Source organism: Ascaphus truei, chromosome 10, assembly GCF_040206685.1.
Source record: "Ascaphus truei isolate aAscTru1 chromosome 10, aAscTru1.hap1, whole genome shotgun sequence".
Taxonomy (NCBI): Eukaryota; Metazoa; Chordata; class Amphibia; order Anura; family Ascaphidae; genus Ascaphus; species Ascaphus truei.
Genome location: NC_134492.1, coordinates 5,935,190 through 5,958,513, shown reverse-complemented (window position 1 = coordinate 5,958,513; position 23,324 = coordinate 5,935,190). Strand labels below are relative to the sequence as shown.

Genomic DNA, 23,324 nt, shown 5'->3' with positions numbered 1-23,324 from the left:
CTGAGTGGACCAATACTTCCAGGGTATTTGGAGATACAAAAATATTATTGATTCTATAATACGAATCGTGTGGGGTCGAATAGAAGGAATAATCTCTCTGCCCTTTATGCGAGCAGCGCCAGGCGTCCAACAGACCAAATTCTTTGATTAGCAATCTAAATTTCTTTGATACATTATATGTCATTGCGGAGTGTGAATGCCCTGGATGTGTGGACTTGTACACATCCTGGCCTGGGACCATGTTAAAGTCACCTCCTACAATATATAGGTTCTTGGTTATCCCCTATTGACTCCAATGTTTCCCTTAGAAAACCAATGTAACCCTCGTTAGGCGCGTATATATTCACTAATGTAAAGAGAAGACCATGGACCACCAGTGACCCCCCTCCCTGGTCTCTTGAACTCCAGCGTCTGGAACAGGATACACAGTTTTATAAAAATCGCAACCCCCCTTTTCTTACTGGTAAAAGACGAGTAAAATACAATAGGGTATGTGTAGCAAGGGAGAAAAACGGAGCACTAGGTCCACGCTGATATTTCTAGAAAAAATGCAAGGATGCGTTCCCAAAATAAAGGCTTATTTAATGGATCAAGAACAAAAAACGATACACACCAACGCGTTTCGGACTATTACAAGTCCTTTATCAAGGTGAAGATCTTTGCAGTGATTGCTGTATTTTCCTGAGCACCATGCAGCGTTTTTGTCATTACAATAGGGTATGTCCTGCTAAAAGTATTTGGGGGTTCTTGGGAATCAAAATGTGTCTCTTGTAGAAAAACAATATCCGCTTTCAGATTTCTAAATTCTTTTAGAGCCAGTCTACGTTTACTATTAAGGCCTTTAACATTCAGGGATACTAACTTCCATGGTGTTTGAACAGTCATTTCCAATATCATATCTCTCTCATGTGAAAGTTGTGAACAAAAAACTTTAATGGTTGTAGGGAACAAAAGGGGTAAAAAACAAGAAAAAGGGACTTTCTCCCTCCGGGAACTTGGGGAAACACAAAAGGATAAAATCAGTGAAACCAGCCACTCATCCCAAGTTTCTGGCCAGACCCTATGTGGCCTGGCGGGCATATGGCCCTACTGGGGGCGACCTGGCATCGGGCATGCAGAGCTTCCGCGGGTCCTGCACACACCGCCTCTAACTGCTCTACCTCCCCCGACCGCGCCCTCACCACAACTTAATTATAATATAAAAGAACCTAAGAAAAACACATCAATTCCTAACACCCGAGAGACAAATAAACATATAAAACTTTTAGTGTTACCATATACTTATAGTGACAGACTTCCCGGCTAGAAATATAAAACCCCGGGTTAACATTTTATCTTTAAATGTTCAATGTCTTTTAGCATTAAAATTTTCGAGTAGTAACTTGCTCTTGGTTTCTCGCGGAGGCTTAGTGTCCTTTGCATCTATAACAGAGCAAAAAACAACAGCTCTTCTGGAAGATCTGAATAGAGCTATTTTCGAATTCACTTGAGCCGCTGTTTATGGAGCCGGTTATGACCCTCCCCTTGGGTGCATATTGGTGGAGTCTTAGGACCACATCTCTGCTTCTCTTGGTTTTATCAAATCTTGGTCCCAAGGCTCTGTGCGCTCTGTCCATTGTAAGATCACCATCTTGCAGCTGAGGGTCAATTGATGTGTTTTTTTAATCTTTTAAGATATGGCTGGAGGGCTTCCGCGGACACCGATTCAGGGACATACCGAATTCGTAAATTCTGTCTTCGCTCCCTGTTTTCCATATCATCCATGCCCTCTCATCTCATCGTTGAGACGCAAGACCTCGTCAGTATTTACCTGGTTTTGTAGGGAAATGTCCATCTGATTTTCAAGCTCCGTAGTTCTTTTAGCCAGTACAGAGACTTCTGTTTTAAATTCCCTTACTGCTCTATCCAGAGCTGAGTGAAAACTCGCTTGCATTTCTTTAAGCATGTCCTGGAGGTCCTGTTTAGTAATTACTGTGTCTCCCTCAGTCGTAGACAGTTCGCTATCAGAAGCAGCTCCCCCCACGTCTCCCTCCGCTGCTTTGGCCCTCTCTGCTTGCTTTCATAGGGTAGCCTTTCTACTAGGGATATCCCCTTCACAGTCCATACATTGCCTCTCTCCTTTGTTGTTTTCTGTGCATGCGCGCTCCTTTGCGCCCTACTCAGCAGCACCATTTTTGTTTGTTTTTCTGCTCTGTTGCTGCTCTTTGTCCGTGGCCAAAGCGGGAGAGATCCGGGGTCCCCGGTCTCAGCGTCTTCCTGGCGGACATCACCGCTACCTCCCCCAGCACATCAGGCATCCCGCGGGGCTAATTGAGGTGGCGATCTGCGGATTTTATCGCGTTTTCTCAGCAGGGTGCACGGAGCTTCCTTAGCCTGCATGCACCCGCATTGCCATCACGCGTGCGCCCCTGGTATAATGATTCTTAAAATATCAATACCCCCAATATATATTATATATATATATTTAATCTTACCTGGACCCGAGGGTCCCCGGGAGATGATTCTTCGTCCCATGACCTCCTGGGACCCCAACGATTCCCAAGATATTTGTAGGTTTTTTGTGCGTAAGTTTTGATGTTGGAACTTCTTTTGGCCGCGGGAGTGTGACCCTGTGGTCATTTTGCGTCCACCAGGCAAGTATTCTTGCACGGTGAACAAACCTGCTCATGTATTAGGGGTCTCTGGTGGGCGGGGGACCACGGATCAGGTAAGTAAAAAAATTTTAATTGGCAGATGGGACTGCTGCTTTTAAACACCCCCTACTAGTAACTACAATAACCACTTCATAGCGATTGGCTCCTGAATGAACAAGTACGTGTCGTTTATACCCTGGTGTCTGTTGGTGTAACTTTCTCTTCTGTCTGGATAATTAATAGAGATGTGCAAACTCTTTGCACACGCGTCAGCGAATTTTACCCTTTTTGGTTTGGCGAAAACATTTGCTTCTATCTAAAAATTAGTAGTAAGTTTGTTTAGTGCATAAATGTCAATGGGCATTACAATGTCGATTAATTTCGCTGTGGAAATTCAATGAAACGTTAAAATAAATGGCAGGGCTGCTAATTTACCACTTTAAAAAAGGGAAATAGTGAACTTTTAACAATTTGGGCAGTTTGAGCATGGCCTCCCTCTGCCCGATGCAAAGAATCTTTGTATTTTTCCTGTCTGCACACCAGCTTTTTGAACTCCTTCCTCTTTAATCTGCTACACCCCTCATATTCTTTCTCATTCTCTCCTTCAGCTCCTCCTGTGCCCCTGTGAACCCCCTGTGCCCTGTGCAGTTATTGGTCCATAAAACAAATGCTCTAAAAACTAAAAAGTACTTGGGAATTACGTTGCCTGTACTCAACAACGTCAATAGTATGCAATGAGTGTGAAATCTTTTCTTACAATCTGACACTTGTATGATGTAGCTCCATCCTGTGGCAAATAGTTTCCCCCCTGACTGTTATACATTATTTTATAATAGTTGTCAGTATGCAGAAGTGGTTCAAGTTATTGAGACAACTGCACAGCGATATATTATTATGGACACCCAACCCCCTCCCAAACTCTAAACACTCTCAGACCAACATGCTTTGCTTTTTTTTTTTAATTCTTGAGGGTCAAGTTGCTGATGTTTTGGTTGTATGGTCTTTTTGAAGCTGGGCATTTTCCACATGAACAATCTTATTAGCTGCATGTTCTGTACTTTCAACAGTGTCCTTCTTTTGGATAACTATGTAGTGCATTGACCTATGCTGAGTAAGCTTGAGTTTGACTTTTCTCTTCAGTGGGAGTGTTTTACAGCTCTGTGCATGCACCCAAACTGGTTTCATGTGTATATATAATCTTGCGATTATGTAAACAGATCTTCTTTTAAAGCATTTGATTCTACATCAAATTAAATATTTGTACAAGATGAAGGTTGAGAAGACCAACCAAAAAAAGACACCTAACTGCACTCAATATTAACCAAATTAATACAGCTGGTAATGTGGCCGGAAATATTCAATCCGTGGGGTGTTAGATCCCATATAGCCACCCCAGCATAACAAATACAATCTTTTATTGGGTATATAGCAACAAATTAAATATTTAAATATAAAAATTGGAGAGATCCGGCGGGCGGAGTGCGTGTGCCTGAGTGTGTCAGGCTGAATGCGTGTCCCTGAGTGCATCGGGAGGAGTGTGTGTGCCTGAGTGCATGTGACTGATTGTGTGGGGTGGGGCGGAGCGCGTGGGCCTGAGTGCATAGGGTGGGTCGGAGTGCGTGGGGCAGAATGAGTTGGGTGGAGTGCGTGGGGTGGAGCGCATGCGGTGGGACAGAGCGCATGGGGTGGAGCGAGTCGGGTGGACTGCATGGTCCTGAGTGCGTGGGGTGGATTGCGTGCGGTGGGACGGAGCACATGGGGTGGAGCGAGTCAGGTGGAGTGAATGGTCCTGAGTGTGTGGGGTGGTGCGGAATGTGTGGGGCGGAATGTGTGGGGCGGAACGAGTCGGGTGGAGTGCATGGTCCTGAGTGCGTGGGGTGGTGCGGAATGTGTGGGGCGAAACGAGTCAGTGCAGTGCGTGGGACTGAGTGGGTGGGGTGGAGCGCGTGGGGTGAGGCGGGGCGCATCAGACACACTGTTTGGTCCTTAAAATCTCTGCTCTAAACAACACTCTGTGGGACCTGGCCACCCCCAAAAAGGGCTTGGTGCCGTCCCTCTGGCAGCAGAGGGGTTAATGGAAAAGCTTTTATAATGTGAGCCTCCTCTGTATGCGGAGGTTGCTGTGCCAGGCCTGCACAATTGACCCTCTGTCTCCATGACGTCACACAGAAGTCACGTGTCAGCTGGAGCCGGGCAGCTGAGCCCCGGAAGCGGAAGTGTGGGTTCATCGGAGGCCGGAAGCTCCCTTTTCCTCCTCACGTGGCCGAGGGGAAGATGCAGCGAGCGGCCGGCTCTGGGGGGGCGCAGAAAGGCAAGAACATGAAGGGCAAGCCGGGGCTGGCCGAGAAAATGGCCAGTGCCCCGCAGGAGGAGAGAGGCGCCGGCGGGGAGCAGGAGGCGCACTTCCCTCCCACCTTCAGCGTGTCCGAGATCAAGAACAAGCAGCGCCGGCACTTCATGTTCCTGAAGCTGAAGCAGGAGAAGAGGAAGGTATGGGAGTCATGGAAACCCCGGCCAGCCCGGAAGTTAACCCCCTCAGTGCGGGTCCCCGTCTGGCATCCACGGGGCTAACCCCCCCCCCCCCCAGTGCGGGTCCCCGCCTGGCATCCACGGGGTTAACATCCCCCACCTGCTCTCCCCCCCCCTCAGTGCGGGTCCCCCTCCCCCCCCAACCCCCCCCGAGTGCGGTCCCCGCCTGGCAGTCACGGTCTGGCTACATTAACGCCAAAGAACAAAAGGCTGTGGGCTATATTCCTGGAGTCCTTTTAATGATATTGGGACAGTATATTAAACGGCTACATTGATAATAGACCAAGAAATCTAGATCATTTGTTGAAACGAAGTGTTTATATGGACTTGAATTATGCCCAACTGAGCAAGAGAGAAATGCTTTGTTTTTGTATGGAAAACTCTTTAAGAGCTTCAGGAAACACTGATTTCAATTGAGACTGCTGATAATCTAGTGTAGTGTTTGTTCTGGGGTCTCTTGGTCTGATCTGTTAATTTCTCAGGTGTCTTTCCTAAAAACTGCTCAACCCCATTATAGCGCGATCCGTTACAACGCGAATCCGCTTATAACGCGATGCAAGTGTGGCTCCCAATTTTCATATTTATGAATACTTTGCAACACGATTATTGGTGTCTTAAATACTTTATTGCACAATGCACACAATTGTACATTATTTCTAACACGGTCCGCTTATAACGCGATGTGATTCTTTGGACCCCAAGCACAGCGTTATAAGGGGGTTGAGCTGTATTGTCAGTCACTGAGGCCTTAGGATGCAGCCAGGATGTTCATCGAAGTTCTGCGGCCCCTGTTGTATTTGTAATTCAACTTTTAATGGGGTAATTTCAGTCTAAAATATTTGTAATGTAATTTATATATAAAAAAAAAAAGACGACTTGATTGATTTTCAGATCTGGTGCAACCTTATTTTAAATGTGTTTTGACTGAAACAACAAGCTTCCAAGTATTTATCATGGTTTACTGGTTAATGTGAGGTTAATGAAAATGCAATAAATACATTCATGCCAAACCAGCAATGTCATGAAACTGTCCTTTGTTTTTATATTACACCTGTGTGTGATTCAGTATGAAGTCATTAAAACAGACCAGCCAAAGTTATTTAATGTCTGTCCATGAAAGCATTTTGATTTACAGGCACTGTTTTGTTTTTAATGTGTTCATTTTTATTTATTTTTGAACTGTACAAGTCCCACATGGCACCTGTAAAATAATTCTCCTGGTATAGAGGGCCAGAGATTCTGCTGCTCTTCTAAAAGCACGAGACTGCTTCACTGCTGGGTTTTCCTCGCATCGCCTAATTTGACTTTCTTCAAATTTTACAGGAAAAGCAAGCAATTAAGAAGAAGCGCAAGAAGGAGAGGGCAGCACTTGGAGACAAGGTAAGAAATACATCCTATTGAATTGGAGTGTAACACTACGGTTAGAATAGTGTACTTCATAATTTGACAGATCATATTTGTTGATCTTTATTACAAAATGGAGAGTAATCCTCCGAAAAGGTAGGTAAAGCGGAGCACAGCCGTGCTTGTAGGGATATTGCAGGATAACAGCCAGTAGAATAAAAAGCTTCTTTATTGGGACAACATGGTGCAGACAAGAAAAACTCTTACGCATTTCACGCCACGATTGGCGCTTCGTCAGAGAGAAATAGGCCTGGCAGTGTTGTTCCTACAGCACAAGAGGAAATAAAAGCACCATAGCCAATGCATGAAGATGTTTTATGGCGCTGGATAGTCAGACGTTGCACTCCCACTAAACATATCTAAGCTTATTTCCCACGGAAGTTGGACACGATTAACCTAAAGAGCACTAATCACAGCTGCCAGATCTCTAAAAGAAAATGTACAGATAAAAACTGTAAATGTTTTAGGCTTCATTTTTTTCTCTCCCCGGCTGTCATTCCCCTGGTTTCAGCCAGTAAAAGTCTGACTGCTTCCTGGTACTTGCAGTACCAATAAAAGTGGACGTGGGACTTGCTTCTGTCAGGCCTCTTTTACAGTATTTGGAAGATAAACATCTTTAAAGTTTGGAATTGAAGTCCAGTGGAACAGTGAAACCAGGAGCACAGACTCAGCAATGCAATTAATATTGTTGGAAATGTGAAAATGATGCTATCTTAATTACTCAGGAATGTCAAGAATTGATATATAAAGAACAAGCAAGAAAACTTAATGTGATGAGGAAAATGTGTGTGTATTAATCTTATCTTATAAATCTCCCATGCAAAAACAGCTCAAATCTTGAGTGGTTTTAGCCCAACTGGATGTCTCATGTTTAATGATAAATCTGGGTAGTATCCAGTGCAACTTTGTGTGAAATAACAACAAACTTGAACATTACATGAACGTTATTTCATACACTGAAACTGTTCATTTGAATTCCTATTCTAAAAAATATTTGTTTTTGGTCTGATATTTTAGTCATGTTCTATTGATTTTGCCAGAATACCCTTTTCCCTAATAAGTTTTTCTTTGTTTTCCTCCCCTAAGGCTCCTCCAAAAGCAGTTCCCAAAACAATTGAAAACCAGCGTATATATGATGAAACCACAGTAGACCCAGCTGATGAAGAGGTAATTCACGGCAATAATATGTTATATCTGATACACTTGTAATCCCAAAATCCCAAAGTAGCAGCCTCCCAGATAGTTCTTTGACTCTTCCCCCTGTGTTTTGGTTCTTTGCTTCCGTTGCACTTTACTAATAATCGATGCAGAATTCGGGGGCACCTTGTTTCGTAATCTATCATTTTATCATTTGTATTCTAAAAAATACAAGTTATATTGCGTTCTTGTCAGGTAAATGTTTTGATAATTAGATCAGGCAACTATATAGGGTAACAACTTGCTGTTCGGGTAATACTCTTATTTTTGTTTCAAAATGCACTTTGATGCTATCTGGAGAGGTAACACTTATTAACCAGAGTTCTAACCCTGTTAACCCTTCTAATGCTGTGTGAGCCGTCATATTGAAAATTGGCAAACATAGACCAATGTGGCATGGAATTGTAGGTTAAAGCCACATCCACCCCCCCCCCCCCCTTATTTTCCAATCCGGGGACCTTGCAGTTCTCAAGATACTTATCAGTGAAGTTACCGGGTGTGTCTCCCTCCAGGGAAACAAAGGGGCTGCCAAATCTCGGGAATAGGACGCTACAATATCCTCTTCCTATTGGACAGCCAAAACCAGAAAGTAATACTGCACAGCGGAAAATAGAGCAGTTCAGCTCAGAAGAGCCCCCCTGGTCCCAATCCTATATATGAAAGGAAAGGCTGGTTAGGGGGAATTACTGCTACGAACATTCGGAAAGTGACTGCGGACTCTTGCGGTTTGGGAAAGTTTGTATCGATTCAGTACAGATATTGTTTCCCTTAGGTTGCATTTGATGAAGCTACCGATGAATTTGCATCTTACTTCAATAGACAGACCACTCCCAAGATCCTGATCACCACATCCGACCGTCCTCGCGGGGTAAAGTTTATTTTTTAATGATTTCATATTTATTGATCAGCATTGCCATTTGTTGGATGCGATTCATGCCAGACTTTAATTTATCCCATTAATGCCTATTGTTCTGTGTTTTCTTCACAATCTCTATGTATATTTTCTTGCTTCCATCCATATAACCGGCTCCTGGTAGCGTTGTGCCAGGGATCACAATGGTTCAAATATGGCGTATTGTGCTTTAATTTCGTCACATCAGTGCTAAAGGGGTTATATACACCTCTTCTCTTTACCCCGATTCTCCAGACTCGCAAATATAAGCATGTCGTGCTGAAACATAGCTGCCTATTCTGTCGGGTTTAAAGCAGCAAAACGTGAAAACTCCCCCCCCCCCCCCCCCCATCCCTATTTATTTTTTAATCGTTTCTGTAGTATTAGATAATACTGTCTGCATGTAAACTTTTTTTATTATTATTATTTTTATAACTCCATGACGTTTTTAATGTTCTGAAATCCTTTGGTTGCTACAGCAATCATTTAAAAAGTCCCAGCCACTTTTAAAACAGGCTCTGGCATGCATCTTTATGAGCTCTGCACTTTGGCAACAAAGTATCGCAAACAGATCTGTTGCTGTGTTCCAAGCAGCACATGGTCTGTTCTGAAAGCTGTAACAATAATGTGTTTCACTTAGTAATATAATGTTACATATCAGCTGCCGCATGTCACAGACTGCAGCACAAAGTTATAATGTGGCCATTTCGTTAGGCCCACAATCAGGATTTGTACAGATTTATAACAGGAGCACCAAACGATTGCTAGCTTAGGTAAAAATGTATAATTACAATATTTTGTTCAAGTATTAACAATGAATAATACTCAGAATTATATTTATTTTACAGGTTGACAAGGGGCTTATTCCTTGCCTGAAACATCACCTTGTTTTTAGCTTGCAATAACAACAAATGTTTTGTGAGTGCTGAGGAATAATATTTTCGTACTTTTATTTTACAGCGATCTGTGAGGTTCACAGAACAGTTATCTTCCATAATTCCCAACTCCCATGTATACTACAGAAGAGGACTTGCGTTGAAAAAGATTATCCCGCAATGTACTGCAAGAGATTTCACTGATCTGATTATCCTCAATGAAGATCGCAAGGTGCCAAGTATCCTTTAAAATGATCATTTGTTAGGTTTTTTTGGTTAAGTATAAGACTCATAACTTAGTGAATGAAATGTAACAGTTTGTAAAACCTAGACTATCAAATTACAAAATTCTTTCTCTATAGAGAAAACATATACAGACTAGCTTCCTACTCCCTATTGGCAAAACACTTTCTAGTACATGGTCAAAACAATACGGATATTTAAATACAAATACCAGGCGGTGAGATTGGTGTTTAACTATTGTAAATATGAAAACATACATGGTACGGGTACCAGAATCCTGGTGCAACCACCGATTGATGCATTATAGTGGATAGGAACGAATATAGTTGGATGTAACTCCCAGATGCAATTTACTTGAAACCAAGTGAGTCATATAATTGGTTTAATTTCATTGATCTTTTGTAAAGGTCTGACATCTGTTTAAGATGAAGGTTGTTTATTTTTATAGTAGTTGTTGACGTCAAACGGGTATAGCAAACACTGTAGTTGACAGGCTGAGACGTATTTAAGGGGGTAATGCATATTTGTTTTTGGCTGTACTAGTTGTCCCTTAACCCATAAATACCAGATGGACTTGTTCTGAGTCATTTACCAGATGGTCCAACAGCTCATTTCAAAATGAGTAATGTGCGCCTGCGTAAGGAAATAAAGGTAAGTGTTTTTGTTTTTTAACCTCATTGCTGGGGACCAACTAAAACATTATCTGAAACCTCAAAGGTACTTGGTGATTCTAGCCAGTTAAACTAGCCACAGATCTTTTCATGGTTGTATGTGTTTTTTTCCCCCATAAACTTTCAATCTAACATTTGTGAGATACATTTGTATTTAGAAACGAAAAAAATAGACAAGCACAGCTTGTATAAGAAACTGTATTACTAAGCGAACATAACGCATGTGAGAAACACCGGTGGGTATAGGGTCACTCGAGCACAACCGTAGAACGCATTCAGCTGGTCCCAGCTGAAATCCACACAATGGTTCCTCCAGTATCAGCGTCCTTGAAGTGACATCTCGCGTCTTAGGCTTCAAGCAGTGGAAGCTACTGCTTTCTCCTCCTGTCTGTATCGGCCTGCCGTCCGCCAAACATGGGAAATAGTGGTCTGCGGCCTAGCTCTAGGCACCCACCAATGTGCCACTCTCTCTATCCCTACGCGTTTCGCACTCTGCTTCGTCGGGGGATACAACTATTCCCCAAGTTGGCGGACGGCAGACCGATCCAGATGGGAGAGAGCAGCAGCTTCCACTGCTTGAAGCCTGAGATGTGAAATCGGAGGCGAACAATCGTGAGTGTGTGTGACGTCACTTCTGGGACCCAGGTCTGGACGCTGATAGCTGGGGAACCATCGTGTTGATTTCAGCTGGGACCAGCTGAATGCGTTCTCTACGGTTGCTGCGCTTGAGTGACCCTATACCCGACGGTGTTTTCTTACATGTGAGGAGTGATATTATTTATTTTTTTAAGCTTTGTAATAGTGATAGTTTTTTTTATACAAGCTGTGCTTGTCGTTTTTTGTTGTTGACATTCAAGGTATTCCCCCCCAGGGGACCGCTGGACATTGGACCTTTTCACCCAGGCCCTTCTACATTGAGCACACTGTATGTGCTTTTATTATTCCCAGAAAGTAGCTTAGTTGAGCAGTTACTTTGTTTTACATTTCTATTTATTCACCCAGCTTTTGACTGGTGTTGAATTTGAGATTAATTCAATAATGGTCTCTGTACACACCAAGGTTTGGTGTACAAAACTCATTGGAGAAGGCGGTCATAATCCTTAACATGTATTTTGTGAAAAGCACGTGGAACTTTTAATGTGGCTTGCATTCTCATCTCTTGATGAAACGAATCTCAATGTAAATCCTTGTAATTATTTACAGAGAAAAGGAAAAGAACCAACAGAGCACAAACCCGAAGTCATTTTAAATAACTTCACAACACGACTGGGCCACTCCATTGGTCGGATGTTCGCTGCTCTCTTTCCACATGATCCACAGTTTACAGGAAGACAGGTGGCAACTTTGCACAATCAGCGGGACTACATATTTTTTCGATATCACAGGTATGTTGCCTCTACTTAGGAGATGGATGTGAACCCTTCTGTGGATGTGACAGGGCTGCTTGCACTTTTGTAGAAGTTAAATGCATGTTTGCTTTCTGGCATCATATGCACCACTTTATCTTTTCTTTCATTCTGTTTCTGTCTTTTTTTTGCTGGGCCCAGCGATCCTTTTTTTTTTTTTTGTTTCCTTTATCTGAAACTTTACTAACCTTTTAATGTGGTGTCCTGAGGTCAGTCAGTACAATACAGGTCTGGTTGGAGTTAAACACAGTTTGATGTTACACAGCCATGGGCAGTCTCTGTTAAAAAGGAAAAGGGCGTTTCCTTCCTGCATACCATTCAGGGTGGATTATACCATGGTATGGAGGGGGGAATTAAAGTAAGTGATACTGAATGTCATTTATTTTGCAGAGTAAAGACATGCATGGGATGTTTGTAAAAGGTACTGTTTTGGGGCTTGCTATAGAAAATTGTATGTTGTGTGAAGTGTATTATGTTTGCAAATTGTGTAAGTTTTGGGGAGACAACTCCCCTGTGTGTCTACTTAATTTGGTTTGGTCCAAATTAACCAGTAATAAAAGGGAGGGGGTTTCTTTCCCTGGGTCTGCTGCAGTCCTTGTTGTTGCTGTGTGATAGGAGGTTGTTCTTTTTCTGCATTCCTTGTTGCTGTTATGTGATATGAGGATGTCTGTGAAAGGATGCAAACTTTCTAATGCAGATATTGCTGGCTACTCTCGGCATGGAGACATCACGCTGGGGGAACTGGTTGTTGTACACCTAATAAAAAGAAGGTTCAGAGAACAGCAAAAGCCTCTTTCATTCTTCCCACGGTCTGATGCTGCTGCTTCTTTAAATAAAGGCTGGGACTCAACCTTTCACAGTGGAGTACCACAGAGCAGATTGAAGGGACAAACAATGAATTAGCAAACCTGTGCTGATGTTGGGGTGGGTGGTTATTCTAAGTGTCCTGCTGGGGTGAGATGTAGATTTATTTATTTTTGCGAGATGTATTTTACAAAATATTATGTTTTTACCATTTACAGGTACATTTTTAAGAGTGAAAAGAAAGTCGGAATTCAAGAACTTGGGCCACGCTTCACATTGAAACTGAGGTCTCTTCAAAAAGGAACTTTCGATTCCAAGTATGGAGAGTATGAGTGGGTTCATAAGGTATGCTCCTTGCTGCTCGTTAATGTGTACATTGTTTGATGCTCTTGACTTTCATACCCAGTCAGTTCTTACTGAAGATAACCTTCTGTTATGATAAACATATCCAGCCTCAAATTAAATAGACCCATGAGGATTGTGTTTTAGTCCACGGTTTACTAAAATTCCAGCATCTAAATTAGTAAGGTGTAAGCTTTCCTCGTTCCTATTGTGATGTATAGTACAATACCATACACTAACCTACAATGTGTACTTTGCAGCGACACGAAATGGACACGAGTCGAAGAAAATTCCACCTGTAAATGGTCACATCGCACAGGTTGTTACTCTGACCAGAAACTGAATGCTGCGGACAGTCCCAGACTGCAGAAGGCTTTGTCTGAACTTACTTTAGCTGCTGAGATTACCATCTCAAACTGGAAATATAAATTGTACAACCAAAGAAACGATATTTGCCCCAGTTACACGGAGCAGAGACGTGGACTCTTCTCCCTAATAAACACCAATGACTTTCTGGGCACAGGAGCCAGCTGTCTGCTACACTGCAATTTATTTACAAAAACTCATCTACATCTCTTATAGCAGATAAGAGCCATACAAACCTTGGACACATGAGCTCAGATCACTTGGGGATCAGAGCCTTTACAAACTGCTCCTCAGTTTCCAATTCTTTACATTCAAGTTGTATTTGAAATGAGTTATTTTCATAAAGGACTGGTAAAATCCCACTGTGTCTTGCCTTATTGACAAAGGGGTGTTCACAGAGCTGCCACACTAACCCATAGGACACTGGATCTACCCCATTGAGATCCCGGTATTTCTGACTGAAGTGATCATGAACTGACAGTTATTGTAAGCCTCTCCTAGATAACATGGTTGTATGCTTTGTTGGCATAAAAAAAAGCAAATATTAAAATGTAATACATTTATTGTAGTTAGTCATTACCAGTGTATAAAAACAGATTCTTTTGAAGTTAAGAAACAAATGCATATTTCAAATAGCTCAAACGGAGAGGTAGATGTTAAGGCTTGAGGATCGAAATTTACAGTAAAAAACTTGGCACGTCCCAAGGCTAAGCTTTGTACAGGCTCAAAACCACGCCACTCCTTTTGATAGTCACCATGTGTGACCCAGCAAACTTCAGTTAAGAAAGTTAGTAACAATCTGAAAGGAAAAAATAAATAAAACAATGGTTAGCTGCCAAATCGAATGTTCTAAGTAGTACAGACAGTACTTTGTAAAAGTGAAACCATCTTCTGATGGCACCTCCAGAAGATCCATTTCACAAATACTGGACACTGTTACATCAAGTACAGTATACACTAATTGAAAGGGTGTAACATAATCTCCATCTTGTCTGCTTGAACTTTTATATATGAAAGCAGAAAACGACCTCCAAACATGCAGGCAGTTTTATCAGCTTTCGCTAGATATTGTCAGAAAAGCAGCACTGTTCTGTTGGCTGGACACCAGTACTGTGTTTTCCTTAGAATCGCCTTAACCGCAAGTTTTGCTTACAGTAACCAAGGCTAAATGGAAATTCCCCAGAAAGAGCTGTTATTTAGTAATATGCTACTATTGTTACGCCTCCAATTAACACCTTATTTCTCTGTATAAATAGTATTGCTTTTCTCCAATAAAGTTGAGCTGAAGAATCAGAATCACGGTCTTTTTCTTCATTTCCCAAGTACTCATACATCAGCAGATCGAAATCAGCCCAGGGCATGGTTAAGTCTCCCTGGGCAGAGCAACACTGTTTCCAGTCACAGCTGGCTGACCTGAGGTCCCCAGCCCGTATTGAGTTTAAAAACCTTTACAGGTGCCCAGGACATTTAAAACCAGAGACAGAACATGAAACAGACAGAGCTCAGTGCTACATCCATTAACAGATACACGGTACTGTGTATGTGTATAGATATCTTTTGAATAAAATGGTCTTTCAGTTTAACCCTTTGGCCAAAGTGTTGTAAGCCCTTGAGCCCCTCCAAGGCAGACCACATCTCAAGGGGCCCAATGCTAAAATAAGGCACTGTACAGTGCATCTGTGTTAATGGATGTAGCACTGAGCTTTGTCTGTGTGACACACACACACACTATTTTTTTGCAATTCTGTTCAGGTGCCCAGGACAACCTGAAGTCCCTAGCTCATTGTAACTGGCAAGAACCTTACAACTGGTGTTAGTAATGGGATTCCCACTGGGTGGTGAGTATATGTGATATCTCACCCCCCCCCCTCTGGGAATCTCTTTGTTAAATTGTGACTGAAGTTAAGGGTTTAGGTCCCTAAGTGTTTAACAGGTATTCCTGAGTCTGGATGCGAGTCAGGAAATCTAAGTTGAAGTCCTAGAAAAGAGTGTGAATGAGAGTGTGTATCTAGGTTCAAGTCCTAGAAACCAGACTGGGCTGTCGTCTCTGATCTAGGTGCACGACTATTGTATAAAGTATAAGAATTCTATTGTTACTTATCTGCTATTTGCCATAATTTCCAAAGACAATTGAGCCCCAGCAGTTAAACAGTTATATTTAGCTCTGGTGACATTACTGCTTCCTACTATCACATGGGAGGAGATTGGATGATAGCCATATTGATTTCTCAAATGGGACCAGGAATACTGGCACATCTTTGGAGTTGGAAGGTCTCCAGAGCTAAAAATTGCCGTTTAGCTCCGGGGTAGCCCCCGTTCGGATTCTGTAAAAAGAGCTATATTTGAGTAGGATTTGGATGCTCCTGCTCAGGTACTAACATTTCATAGATGGCCTGGAAATGGAGCAGGGTAGTTGCATTTGTTGTTGACTTACCATATAAAAGAAAAACAGAAACTTGTTTACAGGAAGGAACAGACTTTTTGGGGTCGGAAAGGATTTGTACTGGAGGAGACTCCAGTTAGTAGGGGATCATGTGGGGCATTCTGCAAACAGAACTGCTTTAAATCCGCAGCAGCCTGAGAAACCTGTAAATTGGGGGGAGAGAGAAAGGAAAAAAAAAAAAGTTAATACATTTCTGATCAATGTTATCTGTGCTAAAATGTTGAGTTTTTTTGGGGGGGGGGGGGGGTGTTAACTACATGTGAGCAAGAACATTTGTCAGATGGTATTTTTTTTTTTTTAAAGGTATGATAGGAAGATTAAGGTCCATAAGTATGAGTGGAGTGACCGAATTAATGAAAGCAAGCTGGCATTTTCCCAACTAAATTGGTTAAAGAACAAATTGGAGAAATTCCTCAAACTGTTGCCTGTAAACAAGGTTTTTCGTCCATTCAAAATGTTGCCAATAAACAATGAAATGTTCTCTTGAACATTTAAAACAATAATGCAGAGAAATCATCATGTTTGTTGTTAAAGTAGCAAACAAACCAAGTCTTTAAATCCATAAATAATTCCAGGAAGGTAATAGAAGCATTTAGCAAAAGCTTTAGTGATTTGTAACTGAAGACCTGAACATCAACATTCACAGGAATAAAAATGGTTGGCTGCTTGGAGTGGTGACCGTCACCAAATCTCCAAGCATGAACATTCAGCAACTTTTTTGGTGTGTGTGGGGGAGGGGGGGGGGGGGGGGGGGGGGGAAAGAGAAGGGCACACATGGCCTAACAGTGACTGGTGCTGATAGGCTGAGGTCATGTGACCCCTCAGCATGCCTCAAACTCAATTTAATCTGTCTCGGCAAGTGCCCAGTGCCCGCGAACTTTTGTGCACGCTCACAGGCCGTGTGAGTGTGGCCAGACAGATTTAAATTGATTGTGCTGACCGCGCCAAGTAGCAGCGTGGACGCAGCCTTAGGCCGCGCTTAGTGCCAGCGACGCGACTGATGACGTCACCAGCGCGAAAGTTATATTTCAAATATAGTCAACGTCGCTGGCTACAAGGCCAGTTGTGTCAGAAAAGGGGGAGGGCAGAGGGACAGAGAAGCTACCAATTAGCCGCAAGAGGAAATAGTCGGCGAAAAAAACAAATATATCAGTGACCAGATTTTTGGTAGCACTGTCGCTCCGTCTAGTGCACTATAAGTGCCGGCGACAATGCATTTGTTTTGACGCAACGGTTGCGTCGCCGGCACGATAAGGGCAGCCCAAGACACCAAGATGAGTATAATATTCCATTTATGGCAATACATCCAAGTGTTTGATCATTAATTTTTAACATATTTGGGTTTGCAAAAGAAGAAGTTTTTTTTTTAAAACCAGGGTTTATGAATAATAATAAATAAAGTTGGGAACCACTGATCTAGAGGTTAGGCAATTTCAATAAGATCGTAATAAATCACGTAATAAATTAAATACTGAAATGTTAAAGCGGTCACCCATGGGCATTGACATTTTTGTGACATGCAGTTGGACATAGCAGATCTACCTTCTGAGGCAGCAAAGTAAAAGTGGTCCCAGAACCGATCCTCTGGGTCAACCGAGTGCAGTTGTCAAGGATCAGTTTTCCCCATTCTCAACCCTCTCCTAACCACCCCTCAATGTTCAGCAACAGGCTAAAATAAAGATGTATTATATATTTTAATTAGATGTATTAAAAAAAAAAAAAAAAAAAAATCACTTTTAACTTGGAATAAATGTTAAAGCTAAATTATATTTGACATGGAGTTAATTTTTTTTAAGTCTTATTGAACATATGTGTATTGTAATAAATATTACTCATAATAAATGTATCACTATTGTTAGTGAGCAATGTTATTGCCCAGACACATTAGCTTGGAAACTAGAGACGTCCCCTCCCTGTAAGTACACAAGTAGTGAACAGTAAACAAGATAAATGAGGAAGAGGAGTACAATACACCAAGCAGGATCTTCGTTGTAACTAGACAGTTTGTGCCGGCAATGAAAAACACACGTCTTCTCTTTTTTGGGGGTGGCGGAGTACCCACATTATGTGGAAACAGAATACATACATAGGGTCAGATTAACAGAAATAAAAATTATGTTAGGGTTGGAGTGGTTTGTAACATTGCGCAATTTTATTAAACGTGATGATATCTAGTGTCAGTGTGAGCGAAAGCATCACAGAATGCATTAGTGCAGCTCCAGTGTTCTGTACAAGTCTGCACTGTGCTGATGGCAATTATTGTAACTCAGTAGCAGGCAGGCATCTTCATTACATCCCAATTCAAAGCAATGGAGATACCTTTATATAAATAGCTTTTCAATATTAAAGCTGCAGTTCAGGCAATATCCTGCATGTGTGTTTATTTTAATAAATCAGTTCTGTAGTAAGAAAAAATACTTTTAGCATTTTCTGTTTTAAAAAAACAAACTTTGAAAGACCAAATTTCTTGTATTCTATTTTAACAAGCATGCTTGTTCCTATAGCAACGATTTACATTCCCCATATTTAAAGATGTCGCCAAACTTTGCCGATCAATAGACGGAGAACGAATTGACCGGCAGCTATACAGTTCTTTAGGTAATTAGAGATTGCCCACATGAAACTATTGAAGTAAAAACATTAAAAAAAAAAAAGACGGAACTGCAGCTTTAAATATCGAGGGGGTTTGTGTAGGTTGTGGAGGGGGGAGAGGGGCAGATTAATTCTCAAACAAGGGAATAATAGTTTGTACAAAAGGAAAAATTACTTTTGGAAGAAGGGGGGATGTGGGGGTTCAGGAAGGCCTAGAAGAGTCACTGAGGGAAGGGGGAAGACACCTAAAGATTTGGGGAAGGGGGGGGTTGTGCAGGCACTACCAAGTAAAACTAATCCTTTAGTAAATCCGACCACATAATAATAATAGAGACTGGAAATTGAATAATTTTTCAGCGTCCTGGATTAAAAATACTAAAAAAATATCTTCCATTTTGTTCTGTGTCAATGGTTTTAGGTAGATAGCAGGGAGAAGAACACGGGCGCTCTGTCCCTCTATTTATTATAACCGAGTGGGGTGTACACCCCCACACTACTTTTTCCTTGACCCCAGATAACCTCCCCCGGTAACGGGCGGGCCCGGGGAGAGACCCCGGTAACGGGCGGGCCCCGGGGAGTGACCCCCGGTAACGGGCGGGCCCCGGGGAGTGACCCCCGGTAACGGGCGGGCCCCGGGGAGTGACCCCCGGTAACGGGCGGGCCCCGGGGAGTGACCCCCGGTAACGGGCGGGCCCCGGGGAGGCGGGTCCCTGGGAGGGGAGAGACCCCGGTAACAGGCGGGCCACGGGCAGGGACACCCGGTAACGGCTGCCATCAGCGCCTCATATTTAGCCGTCGCCTCCCTCTCACCTTCACCCGATTCAGGCTGGCCTCCAGCCGCAGCTGGTGCACCACCTTCTTCATGGCCGACACGTTCGCAGTTCCCGACATCGTCTCCTCTATGCGCGATAAACTTTTCCTGTTCCTCACAAGTTTCCGGTCTCTTGAGAGCGCGAGCTCAGGACTGCGCATGCCCGGGGGGGAGAGCGCGCGATCCCAGGACTGCGCATGCGCGGGAAGAGCGCAAGCCCAGGACTGCGTATGCGCGGTGGAAGCGCGCGTGGGCTCACAGCGCGTGCCAGGGCGCGTGGCCGCTGAAGAGCAGGCGCGCGCCACATAAGTGGGTGTGCTTGGTGTTGCCAGTGAGATGTTTGTTACCGCTCTATTCCTGCTGTGCTCACAGTGACATTACAGTGTGTAATGTAGGAGAGGGAAGTCCTTGCGAGGCAGGGGACACAGCTATGTACAGCACAGTTACATGATGTTATTCTGCATACCACAGGGGCAGTGACAGAGGCTGTGTGTATAAGTACCAGTTATTGCATAGAGATGCACAGTAATAATTACCAGTTATTGTATAGAGACGCGCAATGATAAGTACCAGTTATTGCATAGAGACGCACAATAAGTGCCAGTTATTGCATAGAGACGCGCAATAATAAGTACCAGTTATTGCATAGAGACGCACAGTAATAAGTACCAGTTATTGTATAGAGATGCACAATAATAAGTACCAGTTATTGCATAGAGACGCACAATAATAAGTACCAGTTATTGCATAGAGACGCACACTAATAAGTACCAGTTATTGCATAGAGATGCACAATAATAAGTACCAGTTATTGCATAGAGATGCGCAATAATAAGTACCAGTTATTGCATAGAGATGCACAATAATAAGTACCAGTTATTGCATAGAGATGCGCAATAATAAGTACCAGTTATTGTATAGAGATGCACAATAATATATACCAGTTATTGTATAGAGATGCACAATAATAAGTACCAGTTATTGTATAGAGATGCGCAGTAATAAGTACCAGTTATTGCATAGAGATGCGCAGTAATAAGTACCAGTTATTGTATAGAGATGCGCAGTAATAAGTACCAGTTATTGCATAGAGACGCGCAATAATAAGTACCAGTTATTGCATAGAGATGCGCAATAATAAGTACCAGTTATTGCATAGAGATGCACAATAATAAGTACCAGTTATTGCATAGAGATGCGCAATAATAAGTACCAGTTATTGCATAGAGATGCACAATAATAAGTTCCAGTTATTGTATAGAGATGCACAATAATAAGTACCAGTTATTGTATAGAGATGCGCAGTAATAAGTACCAGTTATTGCATAGAGATGCGCAGTAATAAGTACCAGTTATTGTATAGAGATGCGCAGTAATAAGTACCAGTTATTGCATAGAGATGCGCAATAATAAGTAGCAGTTATGCATAGAGATGCGCAATAATAAGTACCAGTTATTGCATAGAATGCACAATAATAAGTACCAGTTATTGTATAGAGATGCACAATAATAAGTACCAGTTATTGTATAGAGATGCGCAGTAATAAGTACCAGTTATTGCATAGGGACGCACAATAATAAGTACCAGTTATTGTATAGAGACGCACAATAATAAGTACCAGTTATTGTATAGAGATGCACAATAATAAGTACCAGTTATTGCATAGAGATGCACAATAATAAGTACCAGTTATTGTATAGAGATGCACAATAATTAGTACCAGTTATTACATAGCGATGCACAATTATAAGTACAAGTTAGATATGTGCAGTGTGGCGGGTCTCATTTGCAAATGCATTGGAATAAATGAGCTGGCCTTTCGCTTTCCACCATCTGTAAATGGAATACAAACATTGGCCGCGTTAGTTCACGTAGTGTGAAAATCAGCTACAAACTGCACGCCTCACGTAATTTAAAACAAAAATAATACACTTCAGATTTCTCTATAAAGATTTTTCAAACAGGTCCCGGAGTCTCCTTATTAGTTAGGGCGAGTGTCAGTATCAATTTACAATAGGTGGCAGTGCCGGTAGTGGGTTTATTAGTGGGAAAATATAAATGATGCATAACAGATCATGAAATGTGTGATTCATTCGTTCAGTGTCTTTGATACGGAAGCGACACGTGAGACAGAGCTAGAATTACCACCTTCCTCACAGTCACTAAACAGCTGAATTACTTCTGGTTTTGAGTTTCTAATACAATACAACCATTCTCTTTAGCATAGAGCTGTAATAAAAGATTAGCTGGCTCATCTATTGCTTGAGACTTTGAGCTAGGTGAGGAGTATGCGAGCAAAACAAGGTAATGAAGGCGGCTAGACGGGCAGCTTGCCCAGGGAGGCTGCGAGGGAGCTCCCCTCGTTACCCAGTACTCACATAGGCACATACAAATAATCACAGCGACTGGAGCTGGAGGTATAAAAGGCAGTGGCTTCGTTTATTAAATAATTGAGTAAATTCCAGTCCCCAGCCAGAGTGCATTTAACGGGTGAAAGGTCAGACGTCCTTGAACCGCTGACCCCATAAACCTCAAGCCGGGCCCATGTGACCCAGCCGTTGTCGCGAGTGGGCTCCCGGAAGGCACTTCAGATGACTCCACCATCCCGCCACTCCCACCGGGCTTTATCAGCCCGAGCCCCATCTGGCAAGGACAAGCACTTACCCTGCTCCCCCCCCCCCCCCACTGCCGCCACAACAGAGACCACCTGGTCAAATTCACCCCTGCTTGAGGAACTTCAGTCCTTTTCGTTTTCCTTTGCGAAAGTACATCGACTTCACACTGTAACATAACAATGATACATGTTACAATATTCACAGGCAATGTACTTGTAGCAAACAATGGTGGCTGTTAACTCTACTCGTTGACCAAACACGAGTGGCCAAACACTGATGCTAACAGCTAACACCTCATCAACAAGGGACGGGTGGGAAGAATTCTAGCTAGGAGCAGAATGGCGGTTCCTCTCCCCGCTCCTCCCCATCCCGCCCCCTGGTCACCTCATCCCCCTGCTCGCGCCGGCGGGAAGGGGAGCGGCCAAGGAGCCCTGGGACGTGAGGGAGGGCCTTGCCCCCCAGTCAAGGTGGCCCCCCGCATAGGGGGGCTGCTGAACACGAGTATGAATCAATGCTACTACCCTTCTCCCCACAGACGCAGACGTTTTTCTTGTCTTGGTTTGTGTTATACTTTGTTTTAAGGTTGACTAGTGAGATAAGTTAATTTAAAAAAAATCTTGCACTCCTTTTTTTTTCCTCCACTGGAAAAATGTGATAAAGCGACCATCCATTCTTACACACGCATACGCTAATATGCAAAAGGAGTATGAGTCACTCGAAGCAGTGCTGGCTCCTAAATTGGTTATTATTGGTGTTTTTAAAGACCTAGCAGTATACACTATACATTCTTTCTCAGTCTGGGGCACTGCACGTCTAATCCCTTCTCTCTTTCCTTCCACTTGCATAGGTATGATGATGAAGAGTACGGGGAGCACAGGAGACCGGTAGGTGCATAAAATAAGAGAAAAACACAAAAATAGTGCAATTCTGTGTAGAATAGGCAATGGCTTGAAAAATGTAGTACCACAAAACTGTACACTCACATTTTCAATAAAGGTAAACAAGCATTGTATCCCAAAAGGAAATCCTTCGTTGTGGTGTTCTTAATGGTGTAAATTGAGTTTACGGTATCCGTCAGGATGGCAGGAACTCACACGTGGATGCAAGAAACACAGAGAAACGAAATTGTGCACAGGGTCACAGTGTATTAACATAGTATCACACTAGCAAGTACAATTGGCAACTCACATGTGGACCCAGGGTACAGACATTGTACAATAGCAGCTAGATGGGTCTCCGGCGATTGGAGTCAGGAGTGTGGCGGTCAAATGGAGGTTCCTGCACGACGGCTGTTGCAAATACAGCTCCCTGCGGTCCTTCCACTTCCGCGTTCCAAACGCTCGAGGTCGGCGTCTACACGTGGTGAAGTCACCTACCAAGACTCTACGCGTTTCGCAAGTCAGCTTCGCCAGATGTCAGTAGTTGCATGACACTGAATGATAGTGTCTAAATACTATCCACTAACCAATCAGGGCTGCGCTTCAAAGAACATCCCATTTG

At 42.9% G+C, this 23,324-nt stretch overlaps 2 protein-coding genes across 2 annotated transcripts; one reads left to right on the top strand and one right to left on the bottom strand.

The window, feature by feature from the left end:
- The first annotated feature begins 2,497 nt into the window (after positions 1-2,497).
- RPF1 (ribosome production factor 1 homolog) lies at positions 2,498-13,724 on the top strand. Its single transcript, XM_075617145.1, has 11 exons — positions 2,498-2,549; positions 2,634-2,707; positions 4,803-5,123; positions 6,486-6,542; positions 7,653-7,733; positions 8,536-8,631; positions 9,616-9,769; positions 10,342-10,424; positions 11,648-11,829; positions 12,873-12,999; positions 13,257-13,724. The coding sequence occupies exons 1-11, from the start codon at positions 2,498-2,500 to the stop codon at positions 13,296-13,298; spliced, it is 1,269 nt and encodes a 422-aa protein (XP_075473260.1). The 3' UTR covers positions 13,299-13,724.
- A 182-nt stretch (positions 13,725-13,906) lies between these two features.
- GNG5 (G protein subunit gamma 5) lies at positions 13,907-19,369 on the bottom strand. Its single transcript, XM_075615666.1, has 3 exons — positions 19,208-19,369; positions 15,797-15,948; positions 13,907-14,161 (listed from the first exon to the last, which is right to left on the bottom strand). The coding sequence occupies exons 1-2, from the start codon at positions 19,367-19,369 to the stop codon at positions 15,823-15,825; spliced, it is 288 nt and encodes a 95-aa protein (XP_075471781.1). The 3' UTR covers positions 13,907-14,161; positions 15,797-15,822.
- Positions 19,370-23,324: the final 3,955 nt, after the last annotated feature.

Excerpts from the sequence above, each read along its gene's own strand:
- RPF1 (XM_075617145.1), top strand. The coding sequence starts at position 2,498 with ATGATTCTTCGTCCCATGACCTCCTGGGACCCCAACGATTCCCAAGAT. Across the intron at positions 10,425-11,647 it reads GCCTGCGTAAGGAAATAAAG|AGAAAAGGAAAAGAACCAAC; the intron begins GTAAGTGTTTTT and ends AATTATTTACAG. Across the intron at positions 13,000-13,256 it reads AGTATGAGTGGGTTCATAAG|CGACACGAAATGGACACGAG; the intron begins GTATGCTCCTTG and ends TGTACTTTGCAG.
- GNG5 (XM_075615666.1), bottom strand. The coding sequence starts at position 19,369 with ATGCGCAGTCCTGAGCTCGCGCTCTCAAGAGACCGGAAACTTGTGAGG. Across the intron at positions 15,949-19,207 it reads CCAGCCTGAATCGGGTGAAG|GTTTCTCAGGCTGCTGCGGA; the intron begins GTGAGAGGGAGG and ends CCCAATTTACAG.